Genomic DNA, 22,268 nt, shown 5'->3' on the forward strand with positions numbered 1-22,268 from the left:
CCTCTCACTTGTATGACAGTCGCATCGAATTCCATTATATTGACAACGATGCGCGATAAAAACAAACATACACAATAGGTAGAAATTGTAACTGCAACAAAGGAACCAAAAATTATTTCAGTATGTAACTGCAACAAAGACAACACAAAAAAGTATCAGTATTTGTAACTGCAACAAAGGCAATATGAAACAATTTCAGAATGCAACTACAACAAGGCAACATGAAACAATAATTCAGTATGTAAGAAATCTTATCAAAAGTACCAGGCATATATTTATCTACGCACGACACGCGTTTCGTCTACAAAAGACTCATCAGTGTTACCCGAGTCAAAAAGTTAAAAGGCTAAATAAAAAAAACATAAGAAACTGTAACGCAGGCAACATGAACCAATTTCAGTATGTAACTACAACATGGGCAACACAAATAATTTCAGTATTTATCTAAATGAAATTTGTTTAAGATTTAATGATTTTCAATTGCAGTCTATTTCAAGTTTTTCACCTATCAATGCGAGATCGTTTCAATCTAAAAACAATATTGGATACATTGTTTGTCTTGCTATCTCAACCTACAATTAGAGCTGCAAATTTAGTATTTTGTAGGATATTCATACTCATAATAAATGTGTGCATGGCAACAGGATTATGATTTTTTTTCTCAAATATTCTGAAAATGACAGGCAGTTGAACTTTGTCATTTTGTGGTACCAGCTACAAAAAGAGATCTTGCATGGTTTATCCGGCTATCTCCTCCCACAGTTTTGGAGATACAGCTTTAATATTTTGTAGGATGTTCATGCACATAATGAAGGTGTGCAAGAATACAGGATTTTGATTGTAAAGAGAATGACAGGTATTTGGCTTTTTTGGTCAGGCGGGGGCATCATTTGTGTCTTACAGACAGCGTTACAATTTCAATGTGTATGCCAACATCACTGTTGGTCGTACCTAAAATATGTGAAACAATATTCATGCATATGGCAGAGCATAAAATGGCAGATTGTCAATACCTAATTTGACTTTTACTAATAAAGCAATAATCGAAAAGCAAAAATATAATTTTAAAAGAATAAATTATGATTGAAATAAAATACTGAAGAAATACTCAACTTTACATCATCGAATAAAACTTAATAAACCGGAAATTATAAATTCACCAACAATGGGCATATATCCTGTATCCACTCTTATAAAACAGAAGATGTGGTATGATTGCCAATGAAACAACTCCCACAAGAGACCAAAATGACACAGAAATTAACAACTATAGGTTAACGTACGACCTTCAACAATGAGAAAAGCACATACCGCATAGTCAGCTATAAAAGGCCCCGAAATAACAATGTAAAACAATTCAAACGAGAAAACTAACGGCCTTATTTATATAAAAAAATGAACGAAAACAAATATGTAACACATAAACAAACGACAACCACTGAATTACATGTGGCGGGGTTAAACATGTTAGAGGGAACCAAACCCTCCATCTAACCTGAGACAGTGGTATAACAGTACAACATAAGAACGAACTATAAAAATACTTAATCCTTCAATATTTGAATGAAACAGTAAATTTCATCACATTAAAGTCATAAGAAACGGGTGACCGGTGAAAAATAATGTTTTCCAATTCTTGAACCAATGCACACAAACATCATAAACTTCTGTGCACGAATTTATCATTTTTTTCGTGTGAATTTCGTATAATCGTTAATTTTTTTTTCAATCGGTCAGTGTTGTTGTGAAAATATGGCAGATAATTAAAGTTCGTGTTTTGAAGCCGAAGTTTAACGATTGTCACCTGTTTGTCAACAATCGACAAAAAATCAACAAAAAAGCATGGAAATTGAGCACGTGTTTAACATGTAAATTCAGATAATAGTTTATTTTAAGGACATCCATGCGTATTGTGATCACCGGATTTTTACGAGATGGGTCACATTGAGGTCACTTTGCATTCGGAAAATATGTCGGGGAAATTGCTTCTGGAAGCAATTAAAATAAAGTAAACTTCTTCTAAATATGAATAAATTAAAGAAATTTCTTCAGAAAAAAGTATATGTACATAAGTTTTGTAATGAAAACTATCCATTGAGTTATAAAAAAACGTATGCATTATTTTTTTTGATTTGAGGTTTCTTATGACTTTAATGAAACAGATTTAGAATTTGGAATATTTACTTTAAATGAAGACCAAATCTTCATTATCATCATCGTGCATATAATTATAAGCATTATAACTATTTACCTGTTCGTATAACAGCACGTTACTATCTGATGGACTTCGTTGAATATTATAAATTCTGTATCCTACATTTCCGTCGCCATTGTCATCAAACATTCTGATCTTATTCCCGTCATTTGCAATATCGAAAGTTTGCTGCAACGTCCGATTTCTAACAGTATCTGGGTTAAGTCGAAATCGGTCGCAAAGGCTAGGGGAGCCTGATCCACATAGTTCGTTAAAAGCATCACTAGTGCCCGACAGTAAAACTAGCATTGCATTTAAAGCAAACGGAGTCCAAATTTCTTGTTTAAATGACGGTGCATCTGTCAGTCGTAAATTATCGTTGCAAGGGTTTTCAGATGTTTTATCAAAACTTGTATTAAAATAGCAATTGAATTTCTTTTCAGTATATTCCCTTAACCATGGATCATGAGTATTTGTATAAACGTTTAAATCTCCGAGATATGATGTAAAATTGTCGTTTTCTGCCATCCTAAGAGCCAGAGTAATACTTCCTACTAATTTTTTCTTTTCTTGGAATTGATCAGGTCTATAACCCCATGCTTCAGATCCAATAAACATGAATTCTCCATAGTCCATTTTCTCATTTATCGCTGAAGTCACCAAATCAACTACATGAGAGCGTAAAAACATTATTACAATTTTGGCAGAAGGATTTTCTCTCAATTTATCGAGTATTTGGTAGTAAACTTCTCCTTCCCTCACTACTATTTCGTTTCGTATACATATTTTTGCTAACTGTGCTTCCTTTCTAATTGCATCTCTTCCACCTTCTCCGTACGTACCTTCGCTATACACAACTTGAATGTAATTTGATTGCATTGTCTGGATTATCTTAATCATTGCTTTAGCTTGTTTGTCGTCAGGTGTGCACGTGCGCATGAAGTATGGATGGTCGTTTCTATCACTGAGAACAGCTGCCGTTGAAGCATATGCAATTTGAATATAACCAAACTTTGATAAAATTTGAGAAGCAGCCAAACTGATACTGCTTCCATAAGCTCCAATCCATCCAACAAGTTTATGTGAGATTGGCGTAAAAGTTCCATCTTTTTGCAGCACTCCTTTCTGAAGTAATTCTAAAATTTTACTTTGAACAACTAATGGTTGATTACAGCTATTGATGAATGCATAACCAATCTTTTTCCCCGGAAAGATACTTTGATACTTTCCAATCCGTCTATTTACTTCTTTAACAGCAAATTCCATAGCTTCGGCAATTTCAACGCTGAGTGTAGTTCTTATTCCATTGCATCCAAGTGGGTCGCCATTATCTTTATTGTATATAGGTATAATGCCAGCCACTATAATATCCCCGTCTTCGTACAGTACTTCTTTGGTTAAATCATCTAGGATGCAAACTGAACATTTTTGACCAGCAAGACATTGAGCACGGTTTATATTAGGCCACGTTTTGCCAATACTGCTTTTATGATAATCTCTGACCAATGATGTGTCTAAAGTTAAGCTACTGTTGAGGTACTTACCTATCTGTTTCAAGGATAAAAAAAGAAAATAATGAATTATAATGTACGTAGATAGATATAAGAAGATGTGGTATGAGTGCCAATGAGACAACACTCTCATCAAAGTCACAATTTGTAAAAGTAAATCATTATTGGTCAAAGTATGGTTTTCAACACGGAGCATTGGCTCACACCGAACAGCAAGCTATAAAATGCTCCAAAAATGACATGTAAAAACCAACGGTCTAATCTATTTGAAAAACGAGAAACGTGTCTTATTATTTCGAAATGGTTATTTAACAGAAGTCTGTTATTATTCTTACTATATATTCCCATGATAAACATGTAATATGAATGCAACTCCACCAAGCCTAAAATGCCACTACACCGTTTCGCTGTTTTGTTTTAAACCTTTTTTGCTATGTGATTTCCATCTTTTATCTAATGTTCTATCTATTTGTCCTCCAGTCATTATGGCGATGGTTATTCAATATGTCTCGCGCACTGGAATCGCTATGATACGTTCATTTTTTTTTTACATATTTTTTTATATAACACGAAGGACTATAATATCATATACATGTATTCTAAAATGAAGCTATTAACATAGGACCAAACTGAAATTATTCAGATAAGTTCAATGCACAAGATACCGTGCTAAGCACTTCCCTCACACAAACACAACGTTTGAGCAAAAACAATAAGTAGGTATCTGTCAGATATAAAAAGCTCACACGTAGCAAATCAACACTGTCGCGCTGCTGACCAAATATAAAGTTATACGGTTCAGTAGTATTATAGAAATGCGAGACTAAATTTTTAAAGATCATTCAACATATTGAAAATTCAAAGTATCTGCAAACAGGAAGAGTTTGTTAAAATCCAAAATATACTTACTTGTCACTGTCAAGCACTTGGCCAAATATAAAGCAATGATATATAACTGATATAACTATATGGATACTCACCTCAACGAAACAGAATTTTGAATCGTCTGTTAGACATTTTCTTGTGTTGTAAACATTATACTGTGTATCAGAAATCACATCTGCTGTAGTTGCAAAACTCAACGTTTTGTTTTCCAGGACCTCAGGTAAAAAGGGCATTTCTTTCTTCAAATCGACTGAAATATCTTTAATTTTGTCCAAAATAAAGCCTTTCTCATTGTAGATTACTGATTTCATACTTTCACAAAATCCATCTGATCCAGAACATTTGACGGTATGCACATCTTTTAGAAGTTTTGCAAGAAGAGAAGCAGATTCAATTGCGTAGCTGGTGTACAAGTTATTCTCACCAATCTTATCAATTTCTGATTGGGTAAGTTCGTTGCAGCCCGGGTTGGCAGAGTCATTTGAAGGAAAGCAATTGTTGTCTGAATAAAACGAAAATACATTTTTGAGCCAGCTGTTGGTTTCCGATTCTTCGACAAGGCGAGAAATATTTTTAAACATATTTTCCCAGTAACTTTCAAATTCATTTACGTAAGACCTCGGTGGGGCTGTAACATACGCACCTTTAGCGGGTTCGTATACGTTATCGTTATTATCTCTCACGGAACTTCTTGTCAGGTCAATACCTTCAGAAAACAGAAAAGATATTTGGTCACTAGTTTCAGCTAATCTCAAACTTGCCGCGTTTAAAAGAATTTTGATATGAACAGCGGTTGAAAAAACAACAGCCCCCGTAACAGATAGCTGAGCTGTATCGTCAAGAAACGTTCTCAATGATGACGAAGTGACTGCGCCGTTTTCATCAATTGGAATACCAAATGATGACTTGATACAAATATTTTCATTTTTGACTCTAGTTTTCAGACTCTCATACCCTTCTTTCCCGTAGTTGTCCATATCGTAAATTACAACTATGTAATTCCATTCTAGCTTCTTGAGTAAGGAAACCATTACCTGAAAAAACAAACGGTTGAAATTTGAATCTTAGTAAAATTAACGAAACCCCAAATAAATCGTACATTTGTAAACCTCGTCGAGTTGCTCATATTGAGCCATTTTTTCTTTAAAACGATTAACCAAATCATCATGACGTCCGTTAATGTAAGCGTCCAAAGTTCAATTTCACCATTAACAACCACTTGCTTTACAACTTACTTTTATTATGTTTGAACGTTTATAATAAGTCACTATTATCATAGTTTATTAACCAACTAAGTGCATTATTGCCAAAAGTGACTGTTTATTAAAAATTACATATTTTCTGTAATGGCCCTGTTTTTTTCTGTAATGGCCCTGTTTTTTTGTAATGGCCTGGTTTTTCTGTAATGGCCCTGTTTTTCTGTAATGGCCCTGTATTAATGCCCAGTTTGTCTGTATTAAACTAAACTGTCATTAAAAGAGTAAGACAGTACACCAAGTTAGCAGCAACACATACACTTTTGTTCAGTTGGTTAATAAATGTATTAAGAAATGGGTGTTTTTATAATGGCACTGTTATATGTCCTCGGTCAGTAATAATGGCCTCGGATGTCTGTAATAGCCCTCGGCGTTACCTCGGGCCATTGCAGACTTCCTCGACCATTATTACAGACCTTGGACATATGACAGGGCCCTTATAAAAACACCCATTCATTAATACCATAATATTCGCAAGCAAGAGTTGGTTGATCAAGATACACGTGTTCCCTTTAAATACACACATAACCTGGATCGTGTTTGATTGCTTTGATCACAGAACAAGAAGATGGTTGCTGTATGCATTATTCTATTTTCCTACACTTCCTGAATAGCCAAAATAACTTGTTGAATCGTTTGAGGTTGTGTTGCCTAAGACTATTTACTTAAGCTGTTTATTGTTCACACATGTATACTATTAAAAGGACATATCTAATAATTTTCATTTTCGATGTGTACGACGGACTTTGAGTGTCACTTCACTAATGAGTCCTCCTTACGTATCAACGACAACAAGTTTCGAAATGCCTTTTTTCTATTTATATTTTCAAATGCAACTAGAGCGCCTGTTTATTAAAATATACTTGAAAGAAAGATATTTTACAAGTAATTCAATGCATATTAACAAAAATCTATAAATCATGAAGAGAAAATTGTGATATTCGAGGACAACGAGAATTGCCGATATCTTGTAGAGGTCACACATCTACTTCATACATCTCGATTACTAGTAACTCCTTTTAACTATGACTCTTATTTTTTGAATCCCAAACAAAAAGGAACATCGATTTTTTTAACCGCATAACGAATCAGTAGCTCTCACCTCTACTTGTATCTCGTCATTTGGAACTACTCGGTAAAAGTTAGGATATATATTGGTATTACTAAGTGAAGATGCCGTTGTGGAGTAACCAATCTGTATCAATCTGTCTGTTGGTCTTTGTGAGCTAAGGAGCACTGATATGCTTCCGGCTTCTGAACTGTGTTCTGGTCCGATAATGCCTTTAAAATGTTTAATAATATAGAAAAAGCACAGTTTACAATTATTACTCTACAATGGTTCCACATGTTTAAACACAAACAAACCTTAAGGGATATTTATTTTTTCCTGTTTTGTTTCCAATGCACACTTTTACATCGTCAACAAACATTTGTATTCTTTTTATTGTCTTTACTTATGTTTTACGCACTAAGTTGATCTAATCTTATGTTAAAATAGAATAATGGATATATAATAAGTATGCTCTTTGTCAAAATACTGTATGTATTCATGTATATAAATATAGCTTTAGCGAAATAATTTATGAAAACGTAAAACTTGATTTGCGTGAGGGGAACACATGATGAGTCATGCGACAGTAAGGCTGACAAGAAAACAAACAAGCAAAATACACATGCTAACTATCAGTAACCATCAGGAACTAACCGGGTAACAATTGTCTCATTTCAAAACCCTTGAATGATGTTTAGTGATATTGTAAGAACTATTCATTCGTGCAAAAAATGTCAATTCATATTAATTAGAATAACAGTTTCCAAAAATGATATACATTAGGCAAGTACTGGTTCCATAAGATATGCATTATGCAAGTACTGTTTCCATAAGATATGCATCAGACAAGTACTGGTTCCATAAGATATGCATTATGCAAGTACTGTTTCCATAAGATATGCATTAAATTTAGACAAGTGCTGGTTCCATAAGATATGCAAGTACTGTTTCTATTAAATATGCATTAGGCAAGTGTTGGTTCCATAAGATATGCATTATGCAAGTACTGTTTCTATAAAATATGCATTAGGCAAGTGACTGGTTCAATAAGATATGCATTAGGCAAGTATTGTAGGCATTTCATTAAAACTCAACCAACACAGCGGTAAAAAAAAGTCTCAAAGAGTCGATTAAGTTGATTTTTTTTATAGGCTAATGTATCTCTAAGGTTGTAAAGCAAAATCAATCATTGTTAACCACAGTTCAGGGTGTTCGCGTGTCCTGTTTTGGAATTCTTGTCAGATTTTCGGAATCCTCTGGTTTTATCCCGTTGAAAGCCTTAAAAAAATTACCCATTGACCCCCATTTTTCTTTTTATAATTTTTTTTACATGTATAACTATAAGCCCTCTGTAAAAGTCTTATAAAATCCTTGTTATTTTTTAATAGTTTTTGAACACTTGTCAATGATAAAGCTATGAAAAATCAAGAGAGAACATTTTCCCGCCAACATTTCAATGGCTAATATCTTGGACTAGAAAACGAGCACATTGACCTATATATTTTTTTTCTCTTTTGGTTCCTTTAATAATCCCCTATCAATATATACTAGTTTTATGAAAAGCTTGTTATTTTAAAACTGAGTAGCGAACCTCCTCAATCGTATTAGGAGGGTGCAATGATTTCTTTCACGTTAAAAAGTAGATAGCAATAAGCGGAGTCTGATAAGACTGTTTTCAACGTTATCCTAAGAATCTACCTGTTTGAATTTAATGGTTGAAAAAATAAACCTTCCGCATTGGTTGAACTGTTTTTTTAAACTAAAATATATACAATATATTCGATAGAACTGCGAAGATTACAAAGTGCATTGACCGAGATTTCATATCCTTATTTTTGTCTTCAATGTTGCCAACTTTTTAGGTAACGATATTGTAAGAAATATTTGTTGTTTATAGATGTGAAACGACCAACAATGGAAAAGTAAATGTATATGACAGCTAAATTATTCGCTTTTTTTACAAAGAATAATGATGTCGATTTTTTGTATGGGAAGGGCTTTAAACTTTATAAAGATTAGAAAAATTATCAAATGATATAATTGTAAAGATGTGCGCCAGTCATTTTTAACATTGTATTTATTCATTAAAACTTAAATTACATGTAAGCGATAGCATAATACACATAAAGACCAGAACCGTTTTGATACAGTTAATGTTTAAAATATATTTAATTATAGATGAATACAAAATATTTTAAATAGTGTACCATCGAATTGTTAGGTAATATTTTAAACATGCAGTCTACAATTTATAGAAAAATATCCCATTCTACTGATGAATATCGTTATAACTCATTTTGCGCCTGTCCAAAGTCTGGACCCCTTGGTTTTTGTAAGTCTTTATGATTTTTGATTTTAGTTCATTTATATGTTTTGGAGTTATTTCATTATCTCTTAGTTATTTCACATTTTTGTTGAAGGGCCAGCTGAAGCACGTATCTGGGTGTGAGATTTTCTCGCTGTGTCGAAAACCCATCGGTGACCATCGGCTGTTTTATGCTCTTTGGTCGGGTTGTTGTCTCTTTGTCACATTCCCCATTGTTATTTTTAATTTAACATATACAGAGTATATAGATTAATTGATTGATTTGATAGGTGGTTGTTTAACATCCATTGACAAATAATTATGATAGAATAATGTTATTTTAACCCTTAGAAATACTCAGATCAACATTTTTATGAGTTTAAGATATTTTTTGTTCATAAAGTCAGAGACGGATGTTTGGAAAAATGTAGGTGTTTTTATTCCCTGTGATAAGAGGAAATATGCTTTTTTCAATCTTAAAGATAACGCCACTTTAAGCAAACCCATTATTTTAATTGGTCTACGGCTAAGGGAGCTACCATTCGATTTTTATGGGGGGGGGGGGGGGGGGGGGGATAGGATGAAATTTGAAAAAAAGGCAGGACAGGAGTTTTGAGTAAAAAAAAAAGGCAGGATGTGACACTTGCAAAAAAAAAAGTCAGGACGACAACTTAGGTAAAAAAAAGTCAAAATAAACTAAAAAAAAAAAAAAGGCAGGGCCGATTAGAGTGAAAAATAAAAAGGCAGGACAGAGATTACAGCTAAAAAAAATGCAGGACAAAATTTTTCATCCTAGCCCCCCCCCCCCATAAAAATCAAATGGTAGCTCCCTAAATATGTATCGCTTCTTGAAAAGAAGAACAGAAATTAAGGTGATATTTTAGTCCAACATTGCTGTTTAGTCCTACATTGCAAAGGTCAAGAACGTTTCGTACCATTACTTCAATATTTTACCTACCGATAACAGGTGGAGATTGATAGTTGGTATCCATTTTGTCTGAATGAACTTTATTGATAAAATCTATAGCTTTATCATTAGCTTCTGAAACAAGACCACAGGTCGGCCAGGCTTGAATTCCTGTTATATAAATACATAAAAATTAAATAAATATAAACTGATGATTATGAAAATAAATGCATCTCTATCTCGTTTCATATTAGATATTAAACATACAAGTACAATCTAAATGAAATAAAAGAAGACCAAAAGTTATCGTCATTGAGGGACCCCCCCCCTAAAAGTGAATCCCCAAAAACAAATTCAAAAGAAAAACGTATATTTATCATATGTGAACCTGGTTTAAATTATTATGTACTTGTAGTGTCAAAACAAAACATGATTAAAAAGTAAAAAAAAATAATACGGGAATATTAAACAATACAACAGACTGCATAAACTACCATCGACCGATTCCCCTTAGAAATAGGCGTTCAAACAAGGGACAACAAACAACACATGGTCTAATTATCCTGACGAGGTACATGTACATAGTATTACTAAGGTTGATTTCAACAATTCTTAAATGCATACAACCTTTCGTTACCTTGGGTTCAAGCGTACGAAGCTGGTGCATATGATACAAAAGCCCTGTTTCTGTCCAAATTTTGGTTAATCTTTTTTCTTTTAAATTTGATATTAAAAGAAAATGTCATGTTATTAAGAGGTATCTCGTAATTGAGCAGTTTATACCTTTGGTATATGATGACTGGAGGTTATTCAGTCTAACATTAAAGGAGTAGGTTCAGGAAGACCCCTTTTTGGCCCCAAAATATAGCAGTTTTACAAAATTGTGAAAATATATTTTTTTAGCTATTTATTGGAAAGTATAATGCTTCTGCTACATTAGTATGGGCTGTTTTTGACAATACAATGCACATATATCGGGTACTGGCATCATTAAGTCATGCTAAACAACTAAAATCTTCACAATTTTAGCATTTTAGTTTAATTTTAGATGGTTTCCGTCTGAAATGAAAGTGGCCGCATTCGTGTTCATTCATAATATTGAAATGAAATTTTTATTTGATGATAATGCATATCATATATAAAGGTTTAAGATGAACAAAAACCATCTGAAAAGTGACGTTTTTTTGTCATATTTGAAAGATTTTTTTATATTTAAGCTTGAATCGGAGCGTTTTTAATGACTAAATCAGTTAAAATCTTTCACAAAAACTAATCGAATCAATTGAAATAGACATTTAAGTGTTTAAAAGTGTCCAAAATCTTTCGTTAAATGAACCTGAAATTTGAGGCCAAAATCGGCCCTTACCGGACCTACTCCTTTAATTTATGTTTCGCCAACAGATTGCAGCTTGCAAGTTCCACAAGGAAGAACAGAAATTAGTTTTTGTTTTACAGTTAGGTGCTGAATTGATATTGTATCGCTCAGTCTTTAGTTTTCTATGTTGTGTTTTGTGTACTGTTGTTTGTCTGTTTGTCTTTTTTTGGTCATGACGTTGTCAACTTATTTTCGAGTTTGAATGTCCCTTTGGTAACTTTCGCCTCTCTTTTTTCCAATTTAGATTACTTTATAGCACTTACAATTGGTTCTTCTACATGTTTTTAGAGACGAGTTTCCAGGTGTCTTGTTTTTATTTTCTTTACTTTAATGTAATGAAAATATCTTTCAGATGATTTAGTCTGCGGTAAGCCATATAACAGGAGATGATAAACAAGAAATATTTAAAGGAAGAGTCAATTTCAATAAGACGCTATAGTGCTTTCGGTCAGTAGATTAGAGTAAATGTGTAAATTTGAAAGAATGTAAAGCTTCATGTAAGTAAACGCATCCAAATATCAGACACTGGAGGGGCGTCCACATGGTTGTCAGGGGTATATTTTAGAATACGTAGTCTCGCCAAGTCAGTTAACTCAATGTCACGTTTTGGAGAAATACCAATGACTAGTGCAAAAATTTGTAAAAAGAAGTTACTTGTATTGTGTCAAGACTTTGACGACATAGATTCCAATTTTAAGACTCGATACTTGTCTCATATACTCTTTTAATTTATTTTGTAGGATACAGTTTTTTCAAGCTTAAAATTGTAGAATTTTATTCTTGTTACTTTATTTGTTTAGGGGTTACTAGCCTAAAAGACATATGCATAAAATAAAAAGCTTAGCGCATTGTACAATTGATTTCAAATAGGCAGCCTGTAGTGGTTATTAGTACAAAAAGTATTGTCAAAATATCAAACTAAATTAAATTTTCGGTGAAAAGACCACATGCATCCATTAATTTGTAGATTTAAACAATATTAATACTAGTGTTTGCTATAAACAATCGTTAAAATGATTATCAAATGACTTTTCAAGTATTACCAATTTTAATTTCCGGTACATAATTGTTGCTGTTGAATCATCCGTAATGTCCCCTTTTTTGCTTCATAGTTTTCAACAGAGGAATTGGACTGATTTCTGAAGAACATCTGCCATTATTCAAATCAAAATAGCAAAATTTAATTTAATTTCCCTGGAAAAGACCTCTTGCATCTATTAATTTGATTGTAGATTAAAACAATGTTACTTCTATTGTTCACTTTAAATTAAAACAAAAAACAATCGTTAAAATGATAATCAAATGACCAAGTATTACCAATTTTAATTCCAGGTACATAATTGTTACTGTTGATCATCCGTAATGTCCACTTTATTGCTTCATAGTTTTTAACAGAGGCTGGACTGATAACTGAAGAGCATCTGCCATTATTCGAATCATATATATCAAAAAGTCCATTTATAATAACATCTCCATTCATCAGAGAAACCTCAGCTCCTGCTTCATGTGTTAGGAGTAACAAAGAGACGAACTTCAAAACGAATATCATGCTGTAACAAAGGAATAAAAAATCACATTCTGTATTATTATGCATACGTATATGTATAATTTAGTAGTCACTCCGGGGACTGGATCGTAACACTGGGCTCGCGAAGATGGTTAAGAGTAGGACCATGATGAACACAATTTTTCATAACGATATAGGAACTGGGAAGAATAAATTTACTGTACTTATATCAGATATGAATGAAAGAACGGGCAAAAAATTGAAAGGCCAAGAAGTTTTATTTACGGAAAGTATCAAAGTATAAGGAAGAGCAAAAAAAGTAGCGTTCCATTGTTAATCGATTTAGACAAAAAGACAAAATGATCTTTACATTAACAGCGTTTACTAGTATATTAAAGTTTTTATGCCCCACCTACGATAGTAGAGGGGCATTATGTTTTCTGGTCTGTGCGTCCGTTCGTCCGTCCGTCTGTCTGTCTGTCTGTCTGTCTGTCTGTCTGTCTGTCTGTCTGTCTGTCTGTCTGTCTGTCTGTCTGTCTATCTGTCTGTCTGTCTGTCCGTCCGTTCGTTCGTCCGTCCGTTCGTTCGTTCGTCCGTCCGTCTGTCTCGCTTCAGGTTAATGTTTTTGGTCAAGGTACTTTTTGATGAAGTTGAAGTCCAATCAACTTGAAACTTAGTATACATGTGCCCTATGATATGATCTTTCTAATTTTAATGCCAAATTAGAGAATTTATTCCAATTTCACGGTCCACTAAACATAGAAAATGATAGTGCGAGTGGGGCATCCGTGTACTGTGGACACATTCTTGTTTTGTTATGATTTTTCAATATAACCATTGTTCTTTGTAATACTACTGCTCATTATTACGCCATGAAACCGCCTGAAAAAAGTCTGATTCAAACGGCAAAATCAAGGAATTCGTATAAATAAATTGTTAAGTCAATTCGAGTCCGGGACTGTCCTGTTTTGCGTGCTTATTACTCTTCAATATTGAATAGACGGCTAAGACGTTATACTAATTAGCAATTATTTCATAAATATTCTATTGAAAAGGATTTTTTTTTATATTTTAACAGTTAAAACACAGTCACAGCATTCCAATTCCATAACATTGACACTTTTCATATATAGATATCATATTCAATGTATCACAAACCAATGGAGATCTGGATTGGGGATTCTTCATTTCAGGATTCTTTAAATTTTTATGCCATTTTTTTCTACTTATAAACTTTTGTCCATTATTCTCTATAATAATTCTTTATATTCTATCACCTCATTGTTTTCTATTCTTTAATTTTAAAAAAAATCTATTTTTTATATAATAGAGGGACGAAAGATACCAAAGGGACAGTCAAACTCATAAATCTAAAACAAACTGACAACGCCATGGCTAAAAATGAAAAAAAGACAAACAAACAACACCACACATGCCACAACATAGAAAACTTAAGAATAAAAAAACTAGGGGTGATCTCAGGTGTTCCGGAAGGGTAAGTAAATCCTGCTCCACATGTGGCACCCGTCGTGTTGCTTAGGTGATAACAAATCCGGTAAATAGTATAATTCGGTAGGTCACATTCATATATGTTGTGCCCATTATTATCTATTCTGTAAACCTCCATCTCCTCCCTCAACAATATTTTATAAAAAAAATAATGGTTTAAAAAAAAAAGACAAGTAATCCTCTTACTTTCAATTGTGTTTTTTGAAATGCAGACAATCTGTTTATATAAATATACGGAATAAATATCGCAATCAATTACAGGAGCCGTGCTTCGAATTGCTTCCTCAATTTAAAAAATGGCGTAAGTGCTTTTGCACTGATTTTGGTGGGGTTCGTGTTGTTTAGTCTTTAGTTTTCTATGTTGTGTCTTGTGTACTATTATTTGTCTGCTTGTTTTTTTATTTTTTAGCCATGGCGTTGTGAGTTTATTTTCGATCTATGAGTTTGACTGTCCTTCTGGTATCTTTCGCCCCTCTTTCATTCATGATTCCATTTGGAATAAATTCCCATTTCTTAGCCAATTAAAGTTTTATAGAGGGATCGTAAATATTAATTGCAGTCGTACATATCCATAACTATTGAGGTTCTTTTGTGAAGGTGTTTTTTTCTACAGTTTTAAAACTCGTTTTTATTTCTTTTCAAGAGTTTGACATCGAAGTTACAGTATATAAGCACGTATTTAAATAAATAAAATGGCACATGCCTAGACGCGATTGACAATAGTGTATATATACATTTTTGGAAGGTTGAAATATTTAAACATAAAATGAATAGACACATTGTGTTTTCCTTATTTGAAATCCAGTCTAAAAATTATCCCTTTTGATTAAAATTATTAAATACTATTTTCAGTATGAGATTTTCATTTGTTATACTAATATTTATATATGAAATAAAAAGGGAAAAGTATTTAATACGATTTATTAGTTAAATGAAAATAAAAACAATTAGTACTAATATAAGTATATGAAATCAATTAGAAAATACACTTATAATAAGATAGGTTTGTCATACCTGAATATATTACTGTTATAATGCATGTAGGTATAAAGTAAGTGTAGACCTCATCTCAGTCTGGAATTTTAAAAAAATCGTTCAATGCTTTGTATGCATTTAAAGGTAAAAGCAAATGCAAAAAAAAAAAATAGTTTAAAGAGAACTAGGTCATTTATTAACTCATCGTTGAATACAGACAGGATGGTCATGTGTAAAATGAATATATAGAAAGGTTCCTCATAATTGTGGAAACACAGGAACAATCAAAATATTTGTTATGATACAAAAACTTCCTGGTTTGTTGACGGTTCATTTGTTTCCATCAACTTTTGTATATAATATGTCTGGTGCTGTTTTACACAATATTATCTTGAAGATGAGTATCCTGACAAAGATCTATTATCTTAAAATTATTTTTTTTTTGGGAAAAAATCCGAAAGATACCTACATGTAGTAATAGAATACATGCATAATGATAGGATTGACCTGGTTTTATATGCAGAAAATTGAATATTAAGTTGTATCAAAAGAAGTATTTAAAAAAGAATTCATTAGATATTCTTCCTTATATAATACGATTTTGTGCGTGATTTAAATCGATTATACATATATATATGTGAAAATAAATTATTACATTTGTATTTAATAAATGTCCCAGACCGTAAAATCCATTGACAACGACTATACGGGTTTATTCGTTTATACCATAACTACGGAAGCGTATTAGGGACATAGAAAAAATAAAAGTAGTAGTGAACTTTTTTTTCAAAGTCGAAATTTTGACATTTCAAATCTTAAAATTTCGACTTTAACTCGAAATTTTAACTGTTCTTATCTTGAAATTTTGACTTTCTAAAATCTTGAAATTTCGACTTTTCAAAGAGTCGAAATTTTGACTTTTTTAGAATTCGAAATTTTGCCTTTATAAAAAGTCGAAATTTCGACTTAAACTCAAAATTTCGACCTTTTTTAAAACTGGAAATTTCGGTTTTTCTAAACTCGAAATTTCGACTTCTTTTTAACTCAAAATTTCGACTTGTTTTAAACTCAAAATTTTGAATTTTCTTTATAAAAAGTCTTTATACGTTTGCGATTACCACATTCACAGTCATTTATATCAGCAAGCGGAGAGCCATATACATCATAAACTTAATAAGCACATTTTAATAAACTAAACCATTTTAAAGAGGTTATTTTAGATAGAAAATCTTGTTTTTGCCGAAGAATAAATAAAATATGTTTCACGTTCAAATACATATTTCAAGTCTGGACTTCAGATATGTGTATCAAGACAACCCCGTTATTCCGATACACCCATGTTACGACTCATTTTTATTCAACAGTCTGATATATAAAGACAAGGGTTAATAGTTGTGTCATAAGAATGTCAACTTGTAGAGTTTAATCAATATTCCAGAAAAAAAGAACCATTTATTTATTTCAAAATTCCCAAACTAGAAAACCGAGCAGCTCATTTGTCGTCCTGAATATGCATGGCATTTTTGGCTTCTTGATTTACCATTGTTTAAAAAAGGCAAAGTCAGTGACTTGCTATTGGGAAATCAAACAGGCCTTTGAAACTGCGATGTTATATGTTCTCAGATATGACGATTCTATGACAGTGTCGTGGGAACTAAAACATGGAACAAAACCTATTTCAAAATATAAATTGCCAAAATGTGTTGATGACGCTTTAATAATTTGCGTCCATGTCTAATCCTTCTAAAATTGTAATAACTGTGTTTGAATACTAACATCAAAGTTTTAAAAGAGATCAAAGTCAAAATTTCGATTGTAAAAAAAAAAATCGAAATTTTGAGTTTACAAAAAGTCGAAATTTTGAGTTTAAAATAAGTCAAAATTTCGAGTTTAAAATAAGTCAAAATTTCGAGTTTTAAAAAAGTCGAAATTTTGAGTTTACAAAAAGTCGAAATTTTGAATTTAAAATAAGTTGAAATTTCGAGTTTAAAATAAGTCGAAATTTTGAGTTTTATAAAAGTCGAAATTTTGAGTTTAAAAAAGTCAAAATTTCGAGTTTAAAGTAAAAATATCGACTTTTCATAAGTCGAAATTTCGAGTTTCAAAAAAGTCAATATATTCGACTTTTCAAAAAGTCGAAATTTCAAGATTTTTGAAAGTCAAAATTTCAAGTTTATGTCAAAATTTCGGGATTTGAAAAGTCAAAATTTCGAGATTTGAAAAGTCAAAATTTCGACTTTGAAAAAAAAGTTCACTGCCAATTTTATTTTTTCTATGTCCCTAATACGCTTCCGTACATAACAGTATGCTATGCGTACTTTTTTTTAATAAGGTGGAATCCTAATAGAAAAAAAGTCAGTTACTTAGAACTGACATGAATGGCCGGTATCCTATGTAAAAAAACTGTTTACCCGTTGAGAAAAATAAGAAAATTGCAAAGAAACGAAGATTTCTACTCCCTCGGGCAATGTTGACCTTTAAGTTAGCGGAATTTGGCTATAATTTCTTTTCAATTGACAAAGCTCCTCCTAGTGTTCAACGTATGTACACATTTCTGGCTTTCAAATGTATGGAATGAACGTTCATGATGAAGGTAAAATTCATAGATGCGGTTCGGACGCCCAAATGTATTTAGCATTATTTTGCTTTAGTTCCTATATAGTACGTATATTTCATTTGTCAGGAAGACCGTAACTAGCCTCTTTTAAAATGAGGCAAAATATTCGCCGAGCGTAGCGAGGCGAAAAATTTTTGGCGAGGGGTCGGGGGCGGGGCGCTTAAGGCCCCCCAGACGCTCTGAGAAAAATAATGCAAAATCGTGCATTCTGAGCTATTTTTTCAACAATATTCTAGTCTCATAGCAAAAAAAAAAAAATCGTTGTATTTTAAGACTTTCAGGTTTTAGGGATACCAGTAAAAAAAGATCGATTTATATATATATGATGGATAAAGCAAAAATCGTAATTCTCATAATCCTTAATACCGAATCTGTCTGTCTGTCTGTTTTTGTCTTGTATTGTACTTAGACTTTGGTGATTTTCTTATGACTAGATTTAAATATAGTGACAGTGCAGTATTATACTTTAAGTACTAGTACTGTTAAAGTCGACACTAGGGACCATTTTAATCTTGTTTTACGATATTAATGATTCTTTTATTATTGGAAACCATCCAGCAACTATCAAGATGAAGAACAGGAATTAAACTTTAACAATAACTATTGATCATTCGTATTTTTCTATACATTGACTTTGTGTGCGATTAGGTTCTGTGCACGTGTACTCAATATTCCTTTTTTCTGTTAAAAGAGTCTTAACATGACTTAATGCAAGGGTAACCCTTCAATGTAAAAGGTCATATGGCAATACATTGTTGTTGGGTTTTTTTCAATTTTTTTGATACCGTGGAATTTGTGACCATATTTCAATTTAAACCATGTCAGCTTTCTAGTTTTATCTACGAAAAAAAACCAGTTTTGTTCTCTTTGATATCAAGTTCAATTCTCCATGCAGAAACGACGATTCATTTCTGTGTCTTGTAGCATCGTATATTCTAAAATATGTTCTCGCACATTGTCTGGACATCGGTTGGCATGCAACATTGCAAAACCACACGGTTACAAATGAAACCCAACACTCAGACTATAGTCATTAAGTAGGACAATAAATTAACAAAAGACAAACCCGGGACATAGAAGTACAAACAATAGACCATCAACTCTGATAACAAAAAGTAAAATAGAAACATGGATCACGAAAAACATGAAGGGCTACACCAGAGAGTGAAGAGAACTGGCTTCTTGCAAGACACTTTCCGTCAAAACAATTTGACAATATTTTTGTTTCAGTTGGTTTTTTTTGTGTTTTTTTTTGAAATTTCAAACATGAGGCATTTGCCTCATTTGCCTCAATGTAGTTACGGCCCTGGCCAGTTTTGTCAATTAGAATGGAATTGGTCACAATTCAATATTAAATTTATGTATGGTTGCATGACGAAATATTATTGTAATAGTTCCCGTCTTTCCGTCATTTTGCTGTCATGAATAAAAAAATAGTTCATAAAAAGATTTATATGAAATGACAAAAAATATGAAGTGTTCAGACCACAAGACTCATACCAGAACAGACATACAAACAGAGACAAACAAGAACCAACACCACATGGTCCAGATAGCCTGGTTTGGTATAGTGTTGGCAGAGGTTAAATACGTTTATGGTTTCATATGCAATGCAATTGAGAATGGAAATGGGGAATGTGCCAAAGAGACAACAACCCGACCATAGAAAAAACAACAGCAGAAGGTCATCAACAGGTCTTCAATGTAGCGAGAAATTCCCGCACCCGGAGGCGTCCCTCAGCTGTCCCCTAAACAAATATATACTAGTTCAGTGATAATGAACGCCATACTAATTTCCAAATTGTACACAAGAAACTAAAATTAAAATAAAACAAGACTAACAAAGGCCAGAGGCTCCTGACTTGGGACAGGCGCAAAAATGCTGCGGGGTTAAACATGTTTATGAGATCTCAACCCTCCCCCATACCTCTAGCCAATGTATAGAAAAGTAAACGCAAACACTTTTTACTTGTTCTATGTAAATTAGAATGGAAATGGGGAATGTGTCAAAGAGACAACAACCCGAACAAAGAGCAGACAACAGCCAAAGAAAACCAAAGGGTCTTCAACACAGCGAGAACATCTCGCACCCGGAGGCGGTCTACAGCTGGCTCATAAACAAAACTGTGTACTAGTTCATCCCACAAAACTCCAAAACATATAAATGAACTAAAGTTAGAAAATAAAACGAGTTTAAAAGTCTAACAAAGGCCAGATGCTACTGACTTGGAAAAGGCGCAAGAATGCGGCGGGGTTAAACACGTTTTGTGAGATGTCAACCCTCTCCCTAAAACCTCTTGCCAATGCATTATAAACAAACACCCATTATTACGCACAATAACATTAAGTTCAAAGGAAGCCCGAGAAGATGTCCCTGGTGGTATACAAGTAGATATATGTGTCAGAATAGGTAACCATGGTAACAGAAGAAATTAAGTCAAATGATAATGATAAACAGGGGACTACTAGCAGTTACTGACATACCAGCTTGCAAAACATGTACTTATGTTCCATTTTCCGATCTATCACCATTCTGCCAGTACATATTTATATCATTTTAAATAGTTTGTCATTAAAAAAAACACAGTTTTGAGATTATATGTCACGTTGACCTATAAGGGTTTACTTTTTACAAATTGTGACTTGGATAGAGAGTTGTCTTAATGAAACTCATATCACATCTTCTTACTTATAATAAAGATCCCTGTAATTTGTAATGTAACGTGCAAAGCAACTTCCGAGAAATTAATATTCCACATTAACAAAAAATTAAGATGAACAATCATTATGGGTACATCTTTCATATCGATATTATCAAGAATGGCAAGCTTTTACTCGTAACAACAATATAACACGGCATCACTGGTCTTACCTTTTACTGGAATGCTGCGCATATTCTAACTCATGTACATTTTTACATATTTCAGCAGTAATTGCTAATAAATAAACTTCTCATAGATACCATTAAATTTGGTATTTGCGCCAGACCCGCGTTTCGGCTACAAAAGACTCATCAGTGACGCTCGAATCAAATTCCTTTTGATTAAATATAACTAACATAACAATTAGTTGTTCATAATAAAATATGTATCAAGATATATTGATCAAAATATATTAAATATCAATTATCAACAACTGCTCTTGTTAATTTCCTATATATACTTACTTTTCAAATGTTTATATAACTTATCTGTTTTTCAACTTGGAAAGAACATATCAGGTATCTATTGAAACGGCTATTTCGATATCAAAACTCTGTTATATCAGTTCTGGATCTCAGTATTAAATACAGATAAATCCACATCATATAAACTTGTTTTTGGTTATAACTATCATGGACTAACAATTCAAACGCAACATAATAATTCTTTCTATCTAAAGTTGGTAACGTTTCTGGTCAAAGAAATACTGAGCCGTGGCTCACACCGAACTGCAACTTATGAAGTACCCCAAAAATTACTAATGTAAAACCATTCAAACAGGAAAACCATCGGTCTTATCTATATAAAAACAAGGAACGAGAAACACGTATGAACCACATCTACAAACGGCAACCACTGAACAAAGGTTCCTGATTTAGGACGAACCAGAATATAACATCCCAACATAGAAAGACACACTATAAAATGTCAATTGAAATGGCTTTACTCAATCAAAAGATATATTAACAAAAAAAAACCCAAACATACACTGAACGAATAAATTTGATCTATGATAAAATGTAAATACAATATCAATAAAAAGGGGGGAGATATATTAAGTTGTTTTTTTTGCATTTTTTAAGACGATAAGAAAAATCGGAATACAACATTTTATATACTATATACACCTATGAGGTAAACGTGTCTTACCTTGGAATCGAGCAGTCTCAGGTATATTTTACAATATAAACGTCATAATGATTTTATAGCTTCTTTCGAGGAAGTCAAACAAAGTTTAAAATGTCGACATGAGCTTTCGAAATTAAAATAATGTATTACCTATGACTTTAATTCATTCTTTTTATATATTTTATTTTGCATATCATAGGATTTTTTTTGTTTTGCCTTTTAAATTTGCTTAATAAAAGTATCATTACACATTTTACAATGTAAGAATCTCATTCATGTGTTAACAATGCAAATAACGTATCTCTTTAAAATTAAAAGTCAATTTATGTCTGAGTTATGCCGCTTT

General features: G+C 32.6%; 1 protein-coding gene across 3 annotated transcripts in view; it reads right to left on the bottom strand.

The window, feature by feature from the left end:
* LOC139512174 (uncharacterized) overlaps window positions 1-22,051 on the bottom strand; it is a 30,005-nt gene extending 7,954 nt beyond the window's left edge. Inside the window, exons 1-7 of one of the 3 annotated variants that reach the window (XM_071299584.1) lie at window positions 21,944-22,037; window positions 15,515-15,574; window positions 12,802-13,034; window positions 10,161-10,280; window positions 6,949-7,127; window positions 4,686-5,624; window positions 2,252-3,742 (exon numbers count right to left, since the gene is read on the bottom strand). In XM_071299584.1, coding sequence (XP_071155685.1) covers window positions 2,252-3,742; window positions 4,686-5,624; window positions 6,949-7,127; window positions 10,161-10,280; window positions 12,802-13,034; window positions 15,515-15,540 — 2,988 coding nt within the window. In that variant the 5' untranslated portion in view covers window positions 15,541-15,574; window positions 21,944-22,037. Of the gene's footprint in view, window positions 1-2,251; window positions 3,743-4,685; window positions 5,625-6,948; window positions 7,128-10,160; window positions 10,281-12,801; window positions 13,035-15,514; window positions 15,691-21,943 lie in introns of those variants that run through there. The other 2 variants (XM_071299586.1, XM_071299583.1) reach the window with 2 other exon arrangements.
* Between the last annotated feature and the right edge of the window lie 217 nt (window positions 22,052-22,268).

The sequence above is a fragment of the Mytilus edulis genome, chromosome 2, assembly GCF_963676685.1.
Source record: "Mytilus edulis chromosome 2, xbMytEdul2.2, whole genome shotgun sequence".
Classification (NCBI taxonomy): domain Eukaryota; kingdom Metazoa; phylum Mollusca; class Bivalvia; order Mytilida; family Mytilidae; genus Mytilus; species Mytilus edulis.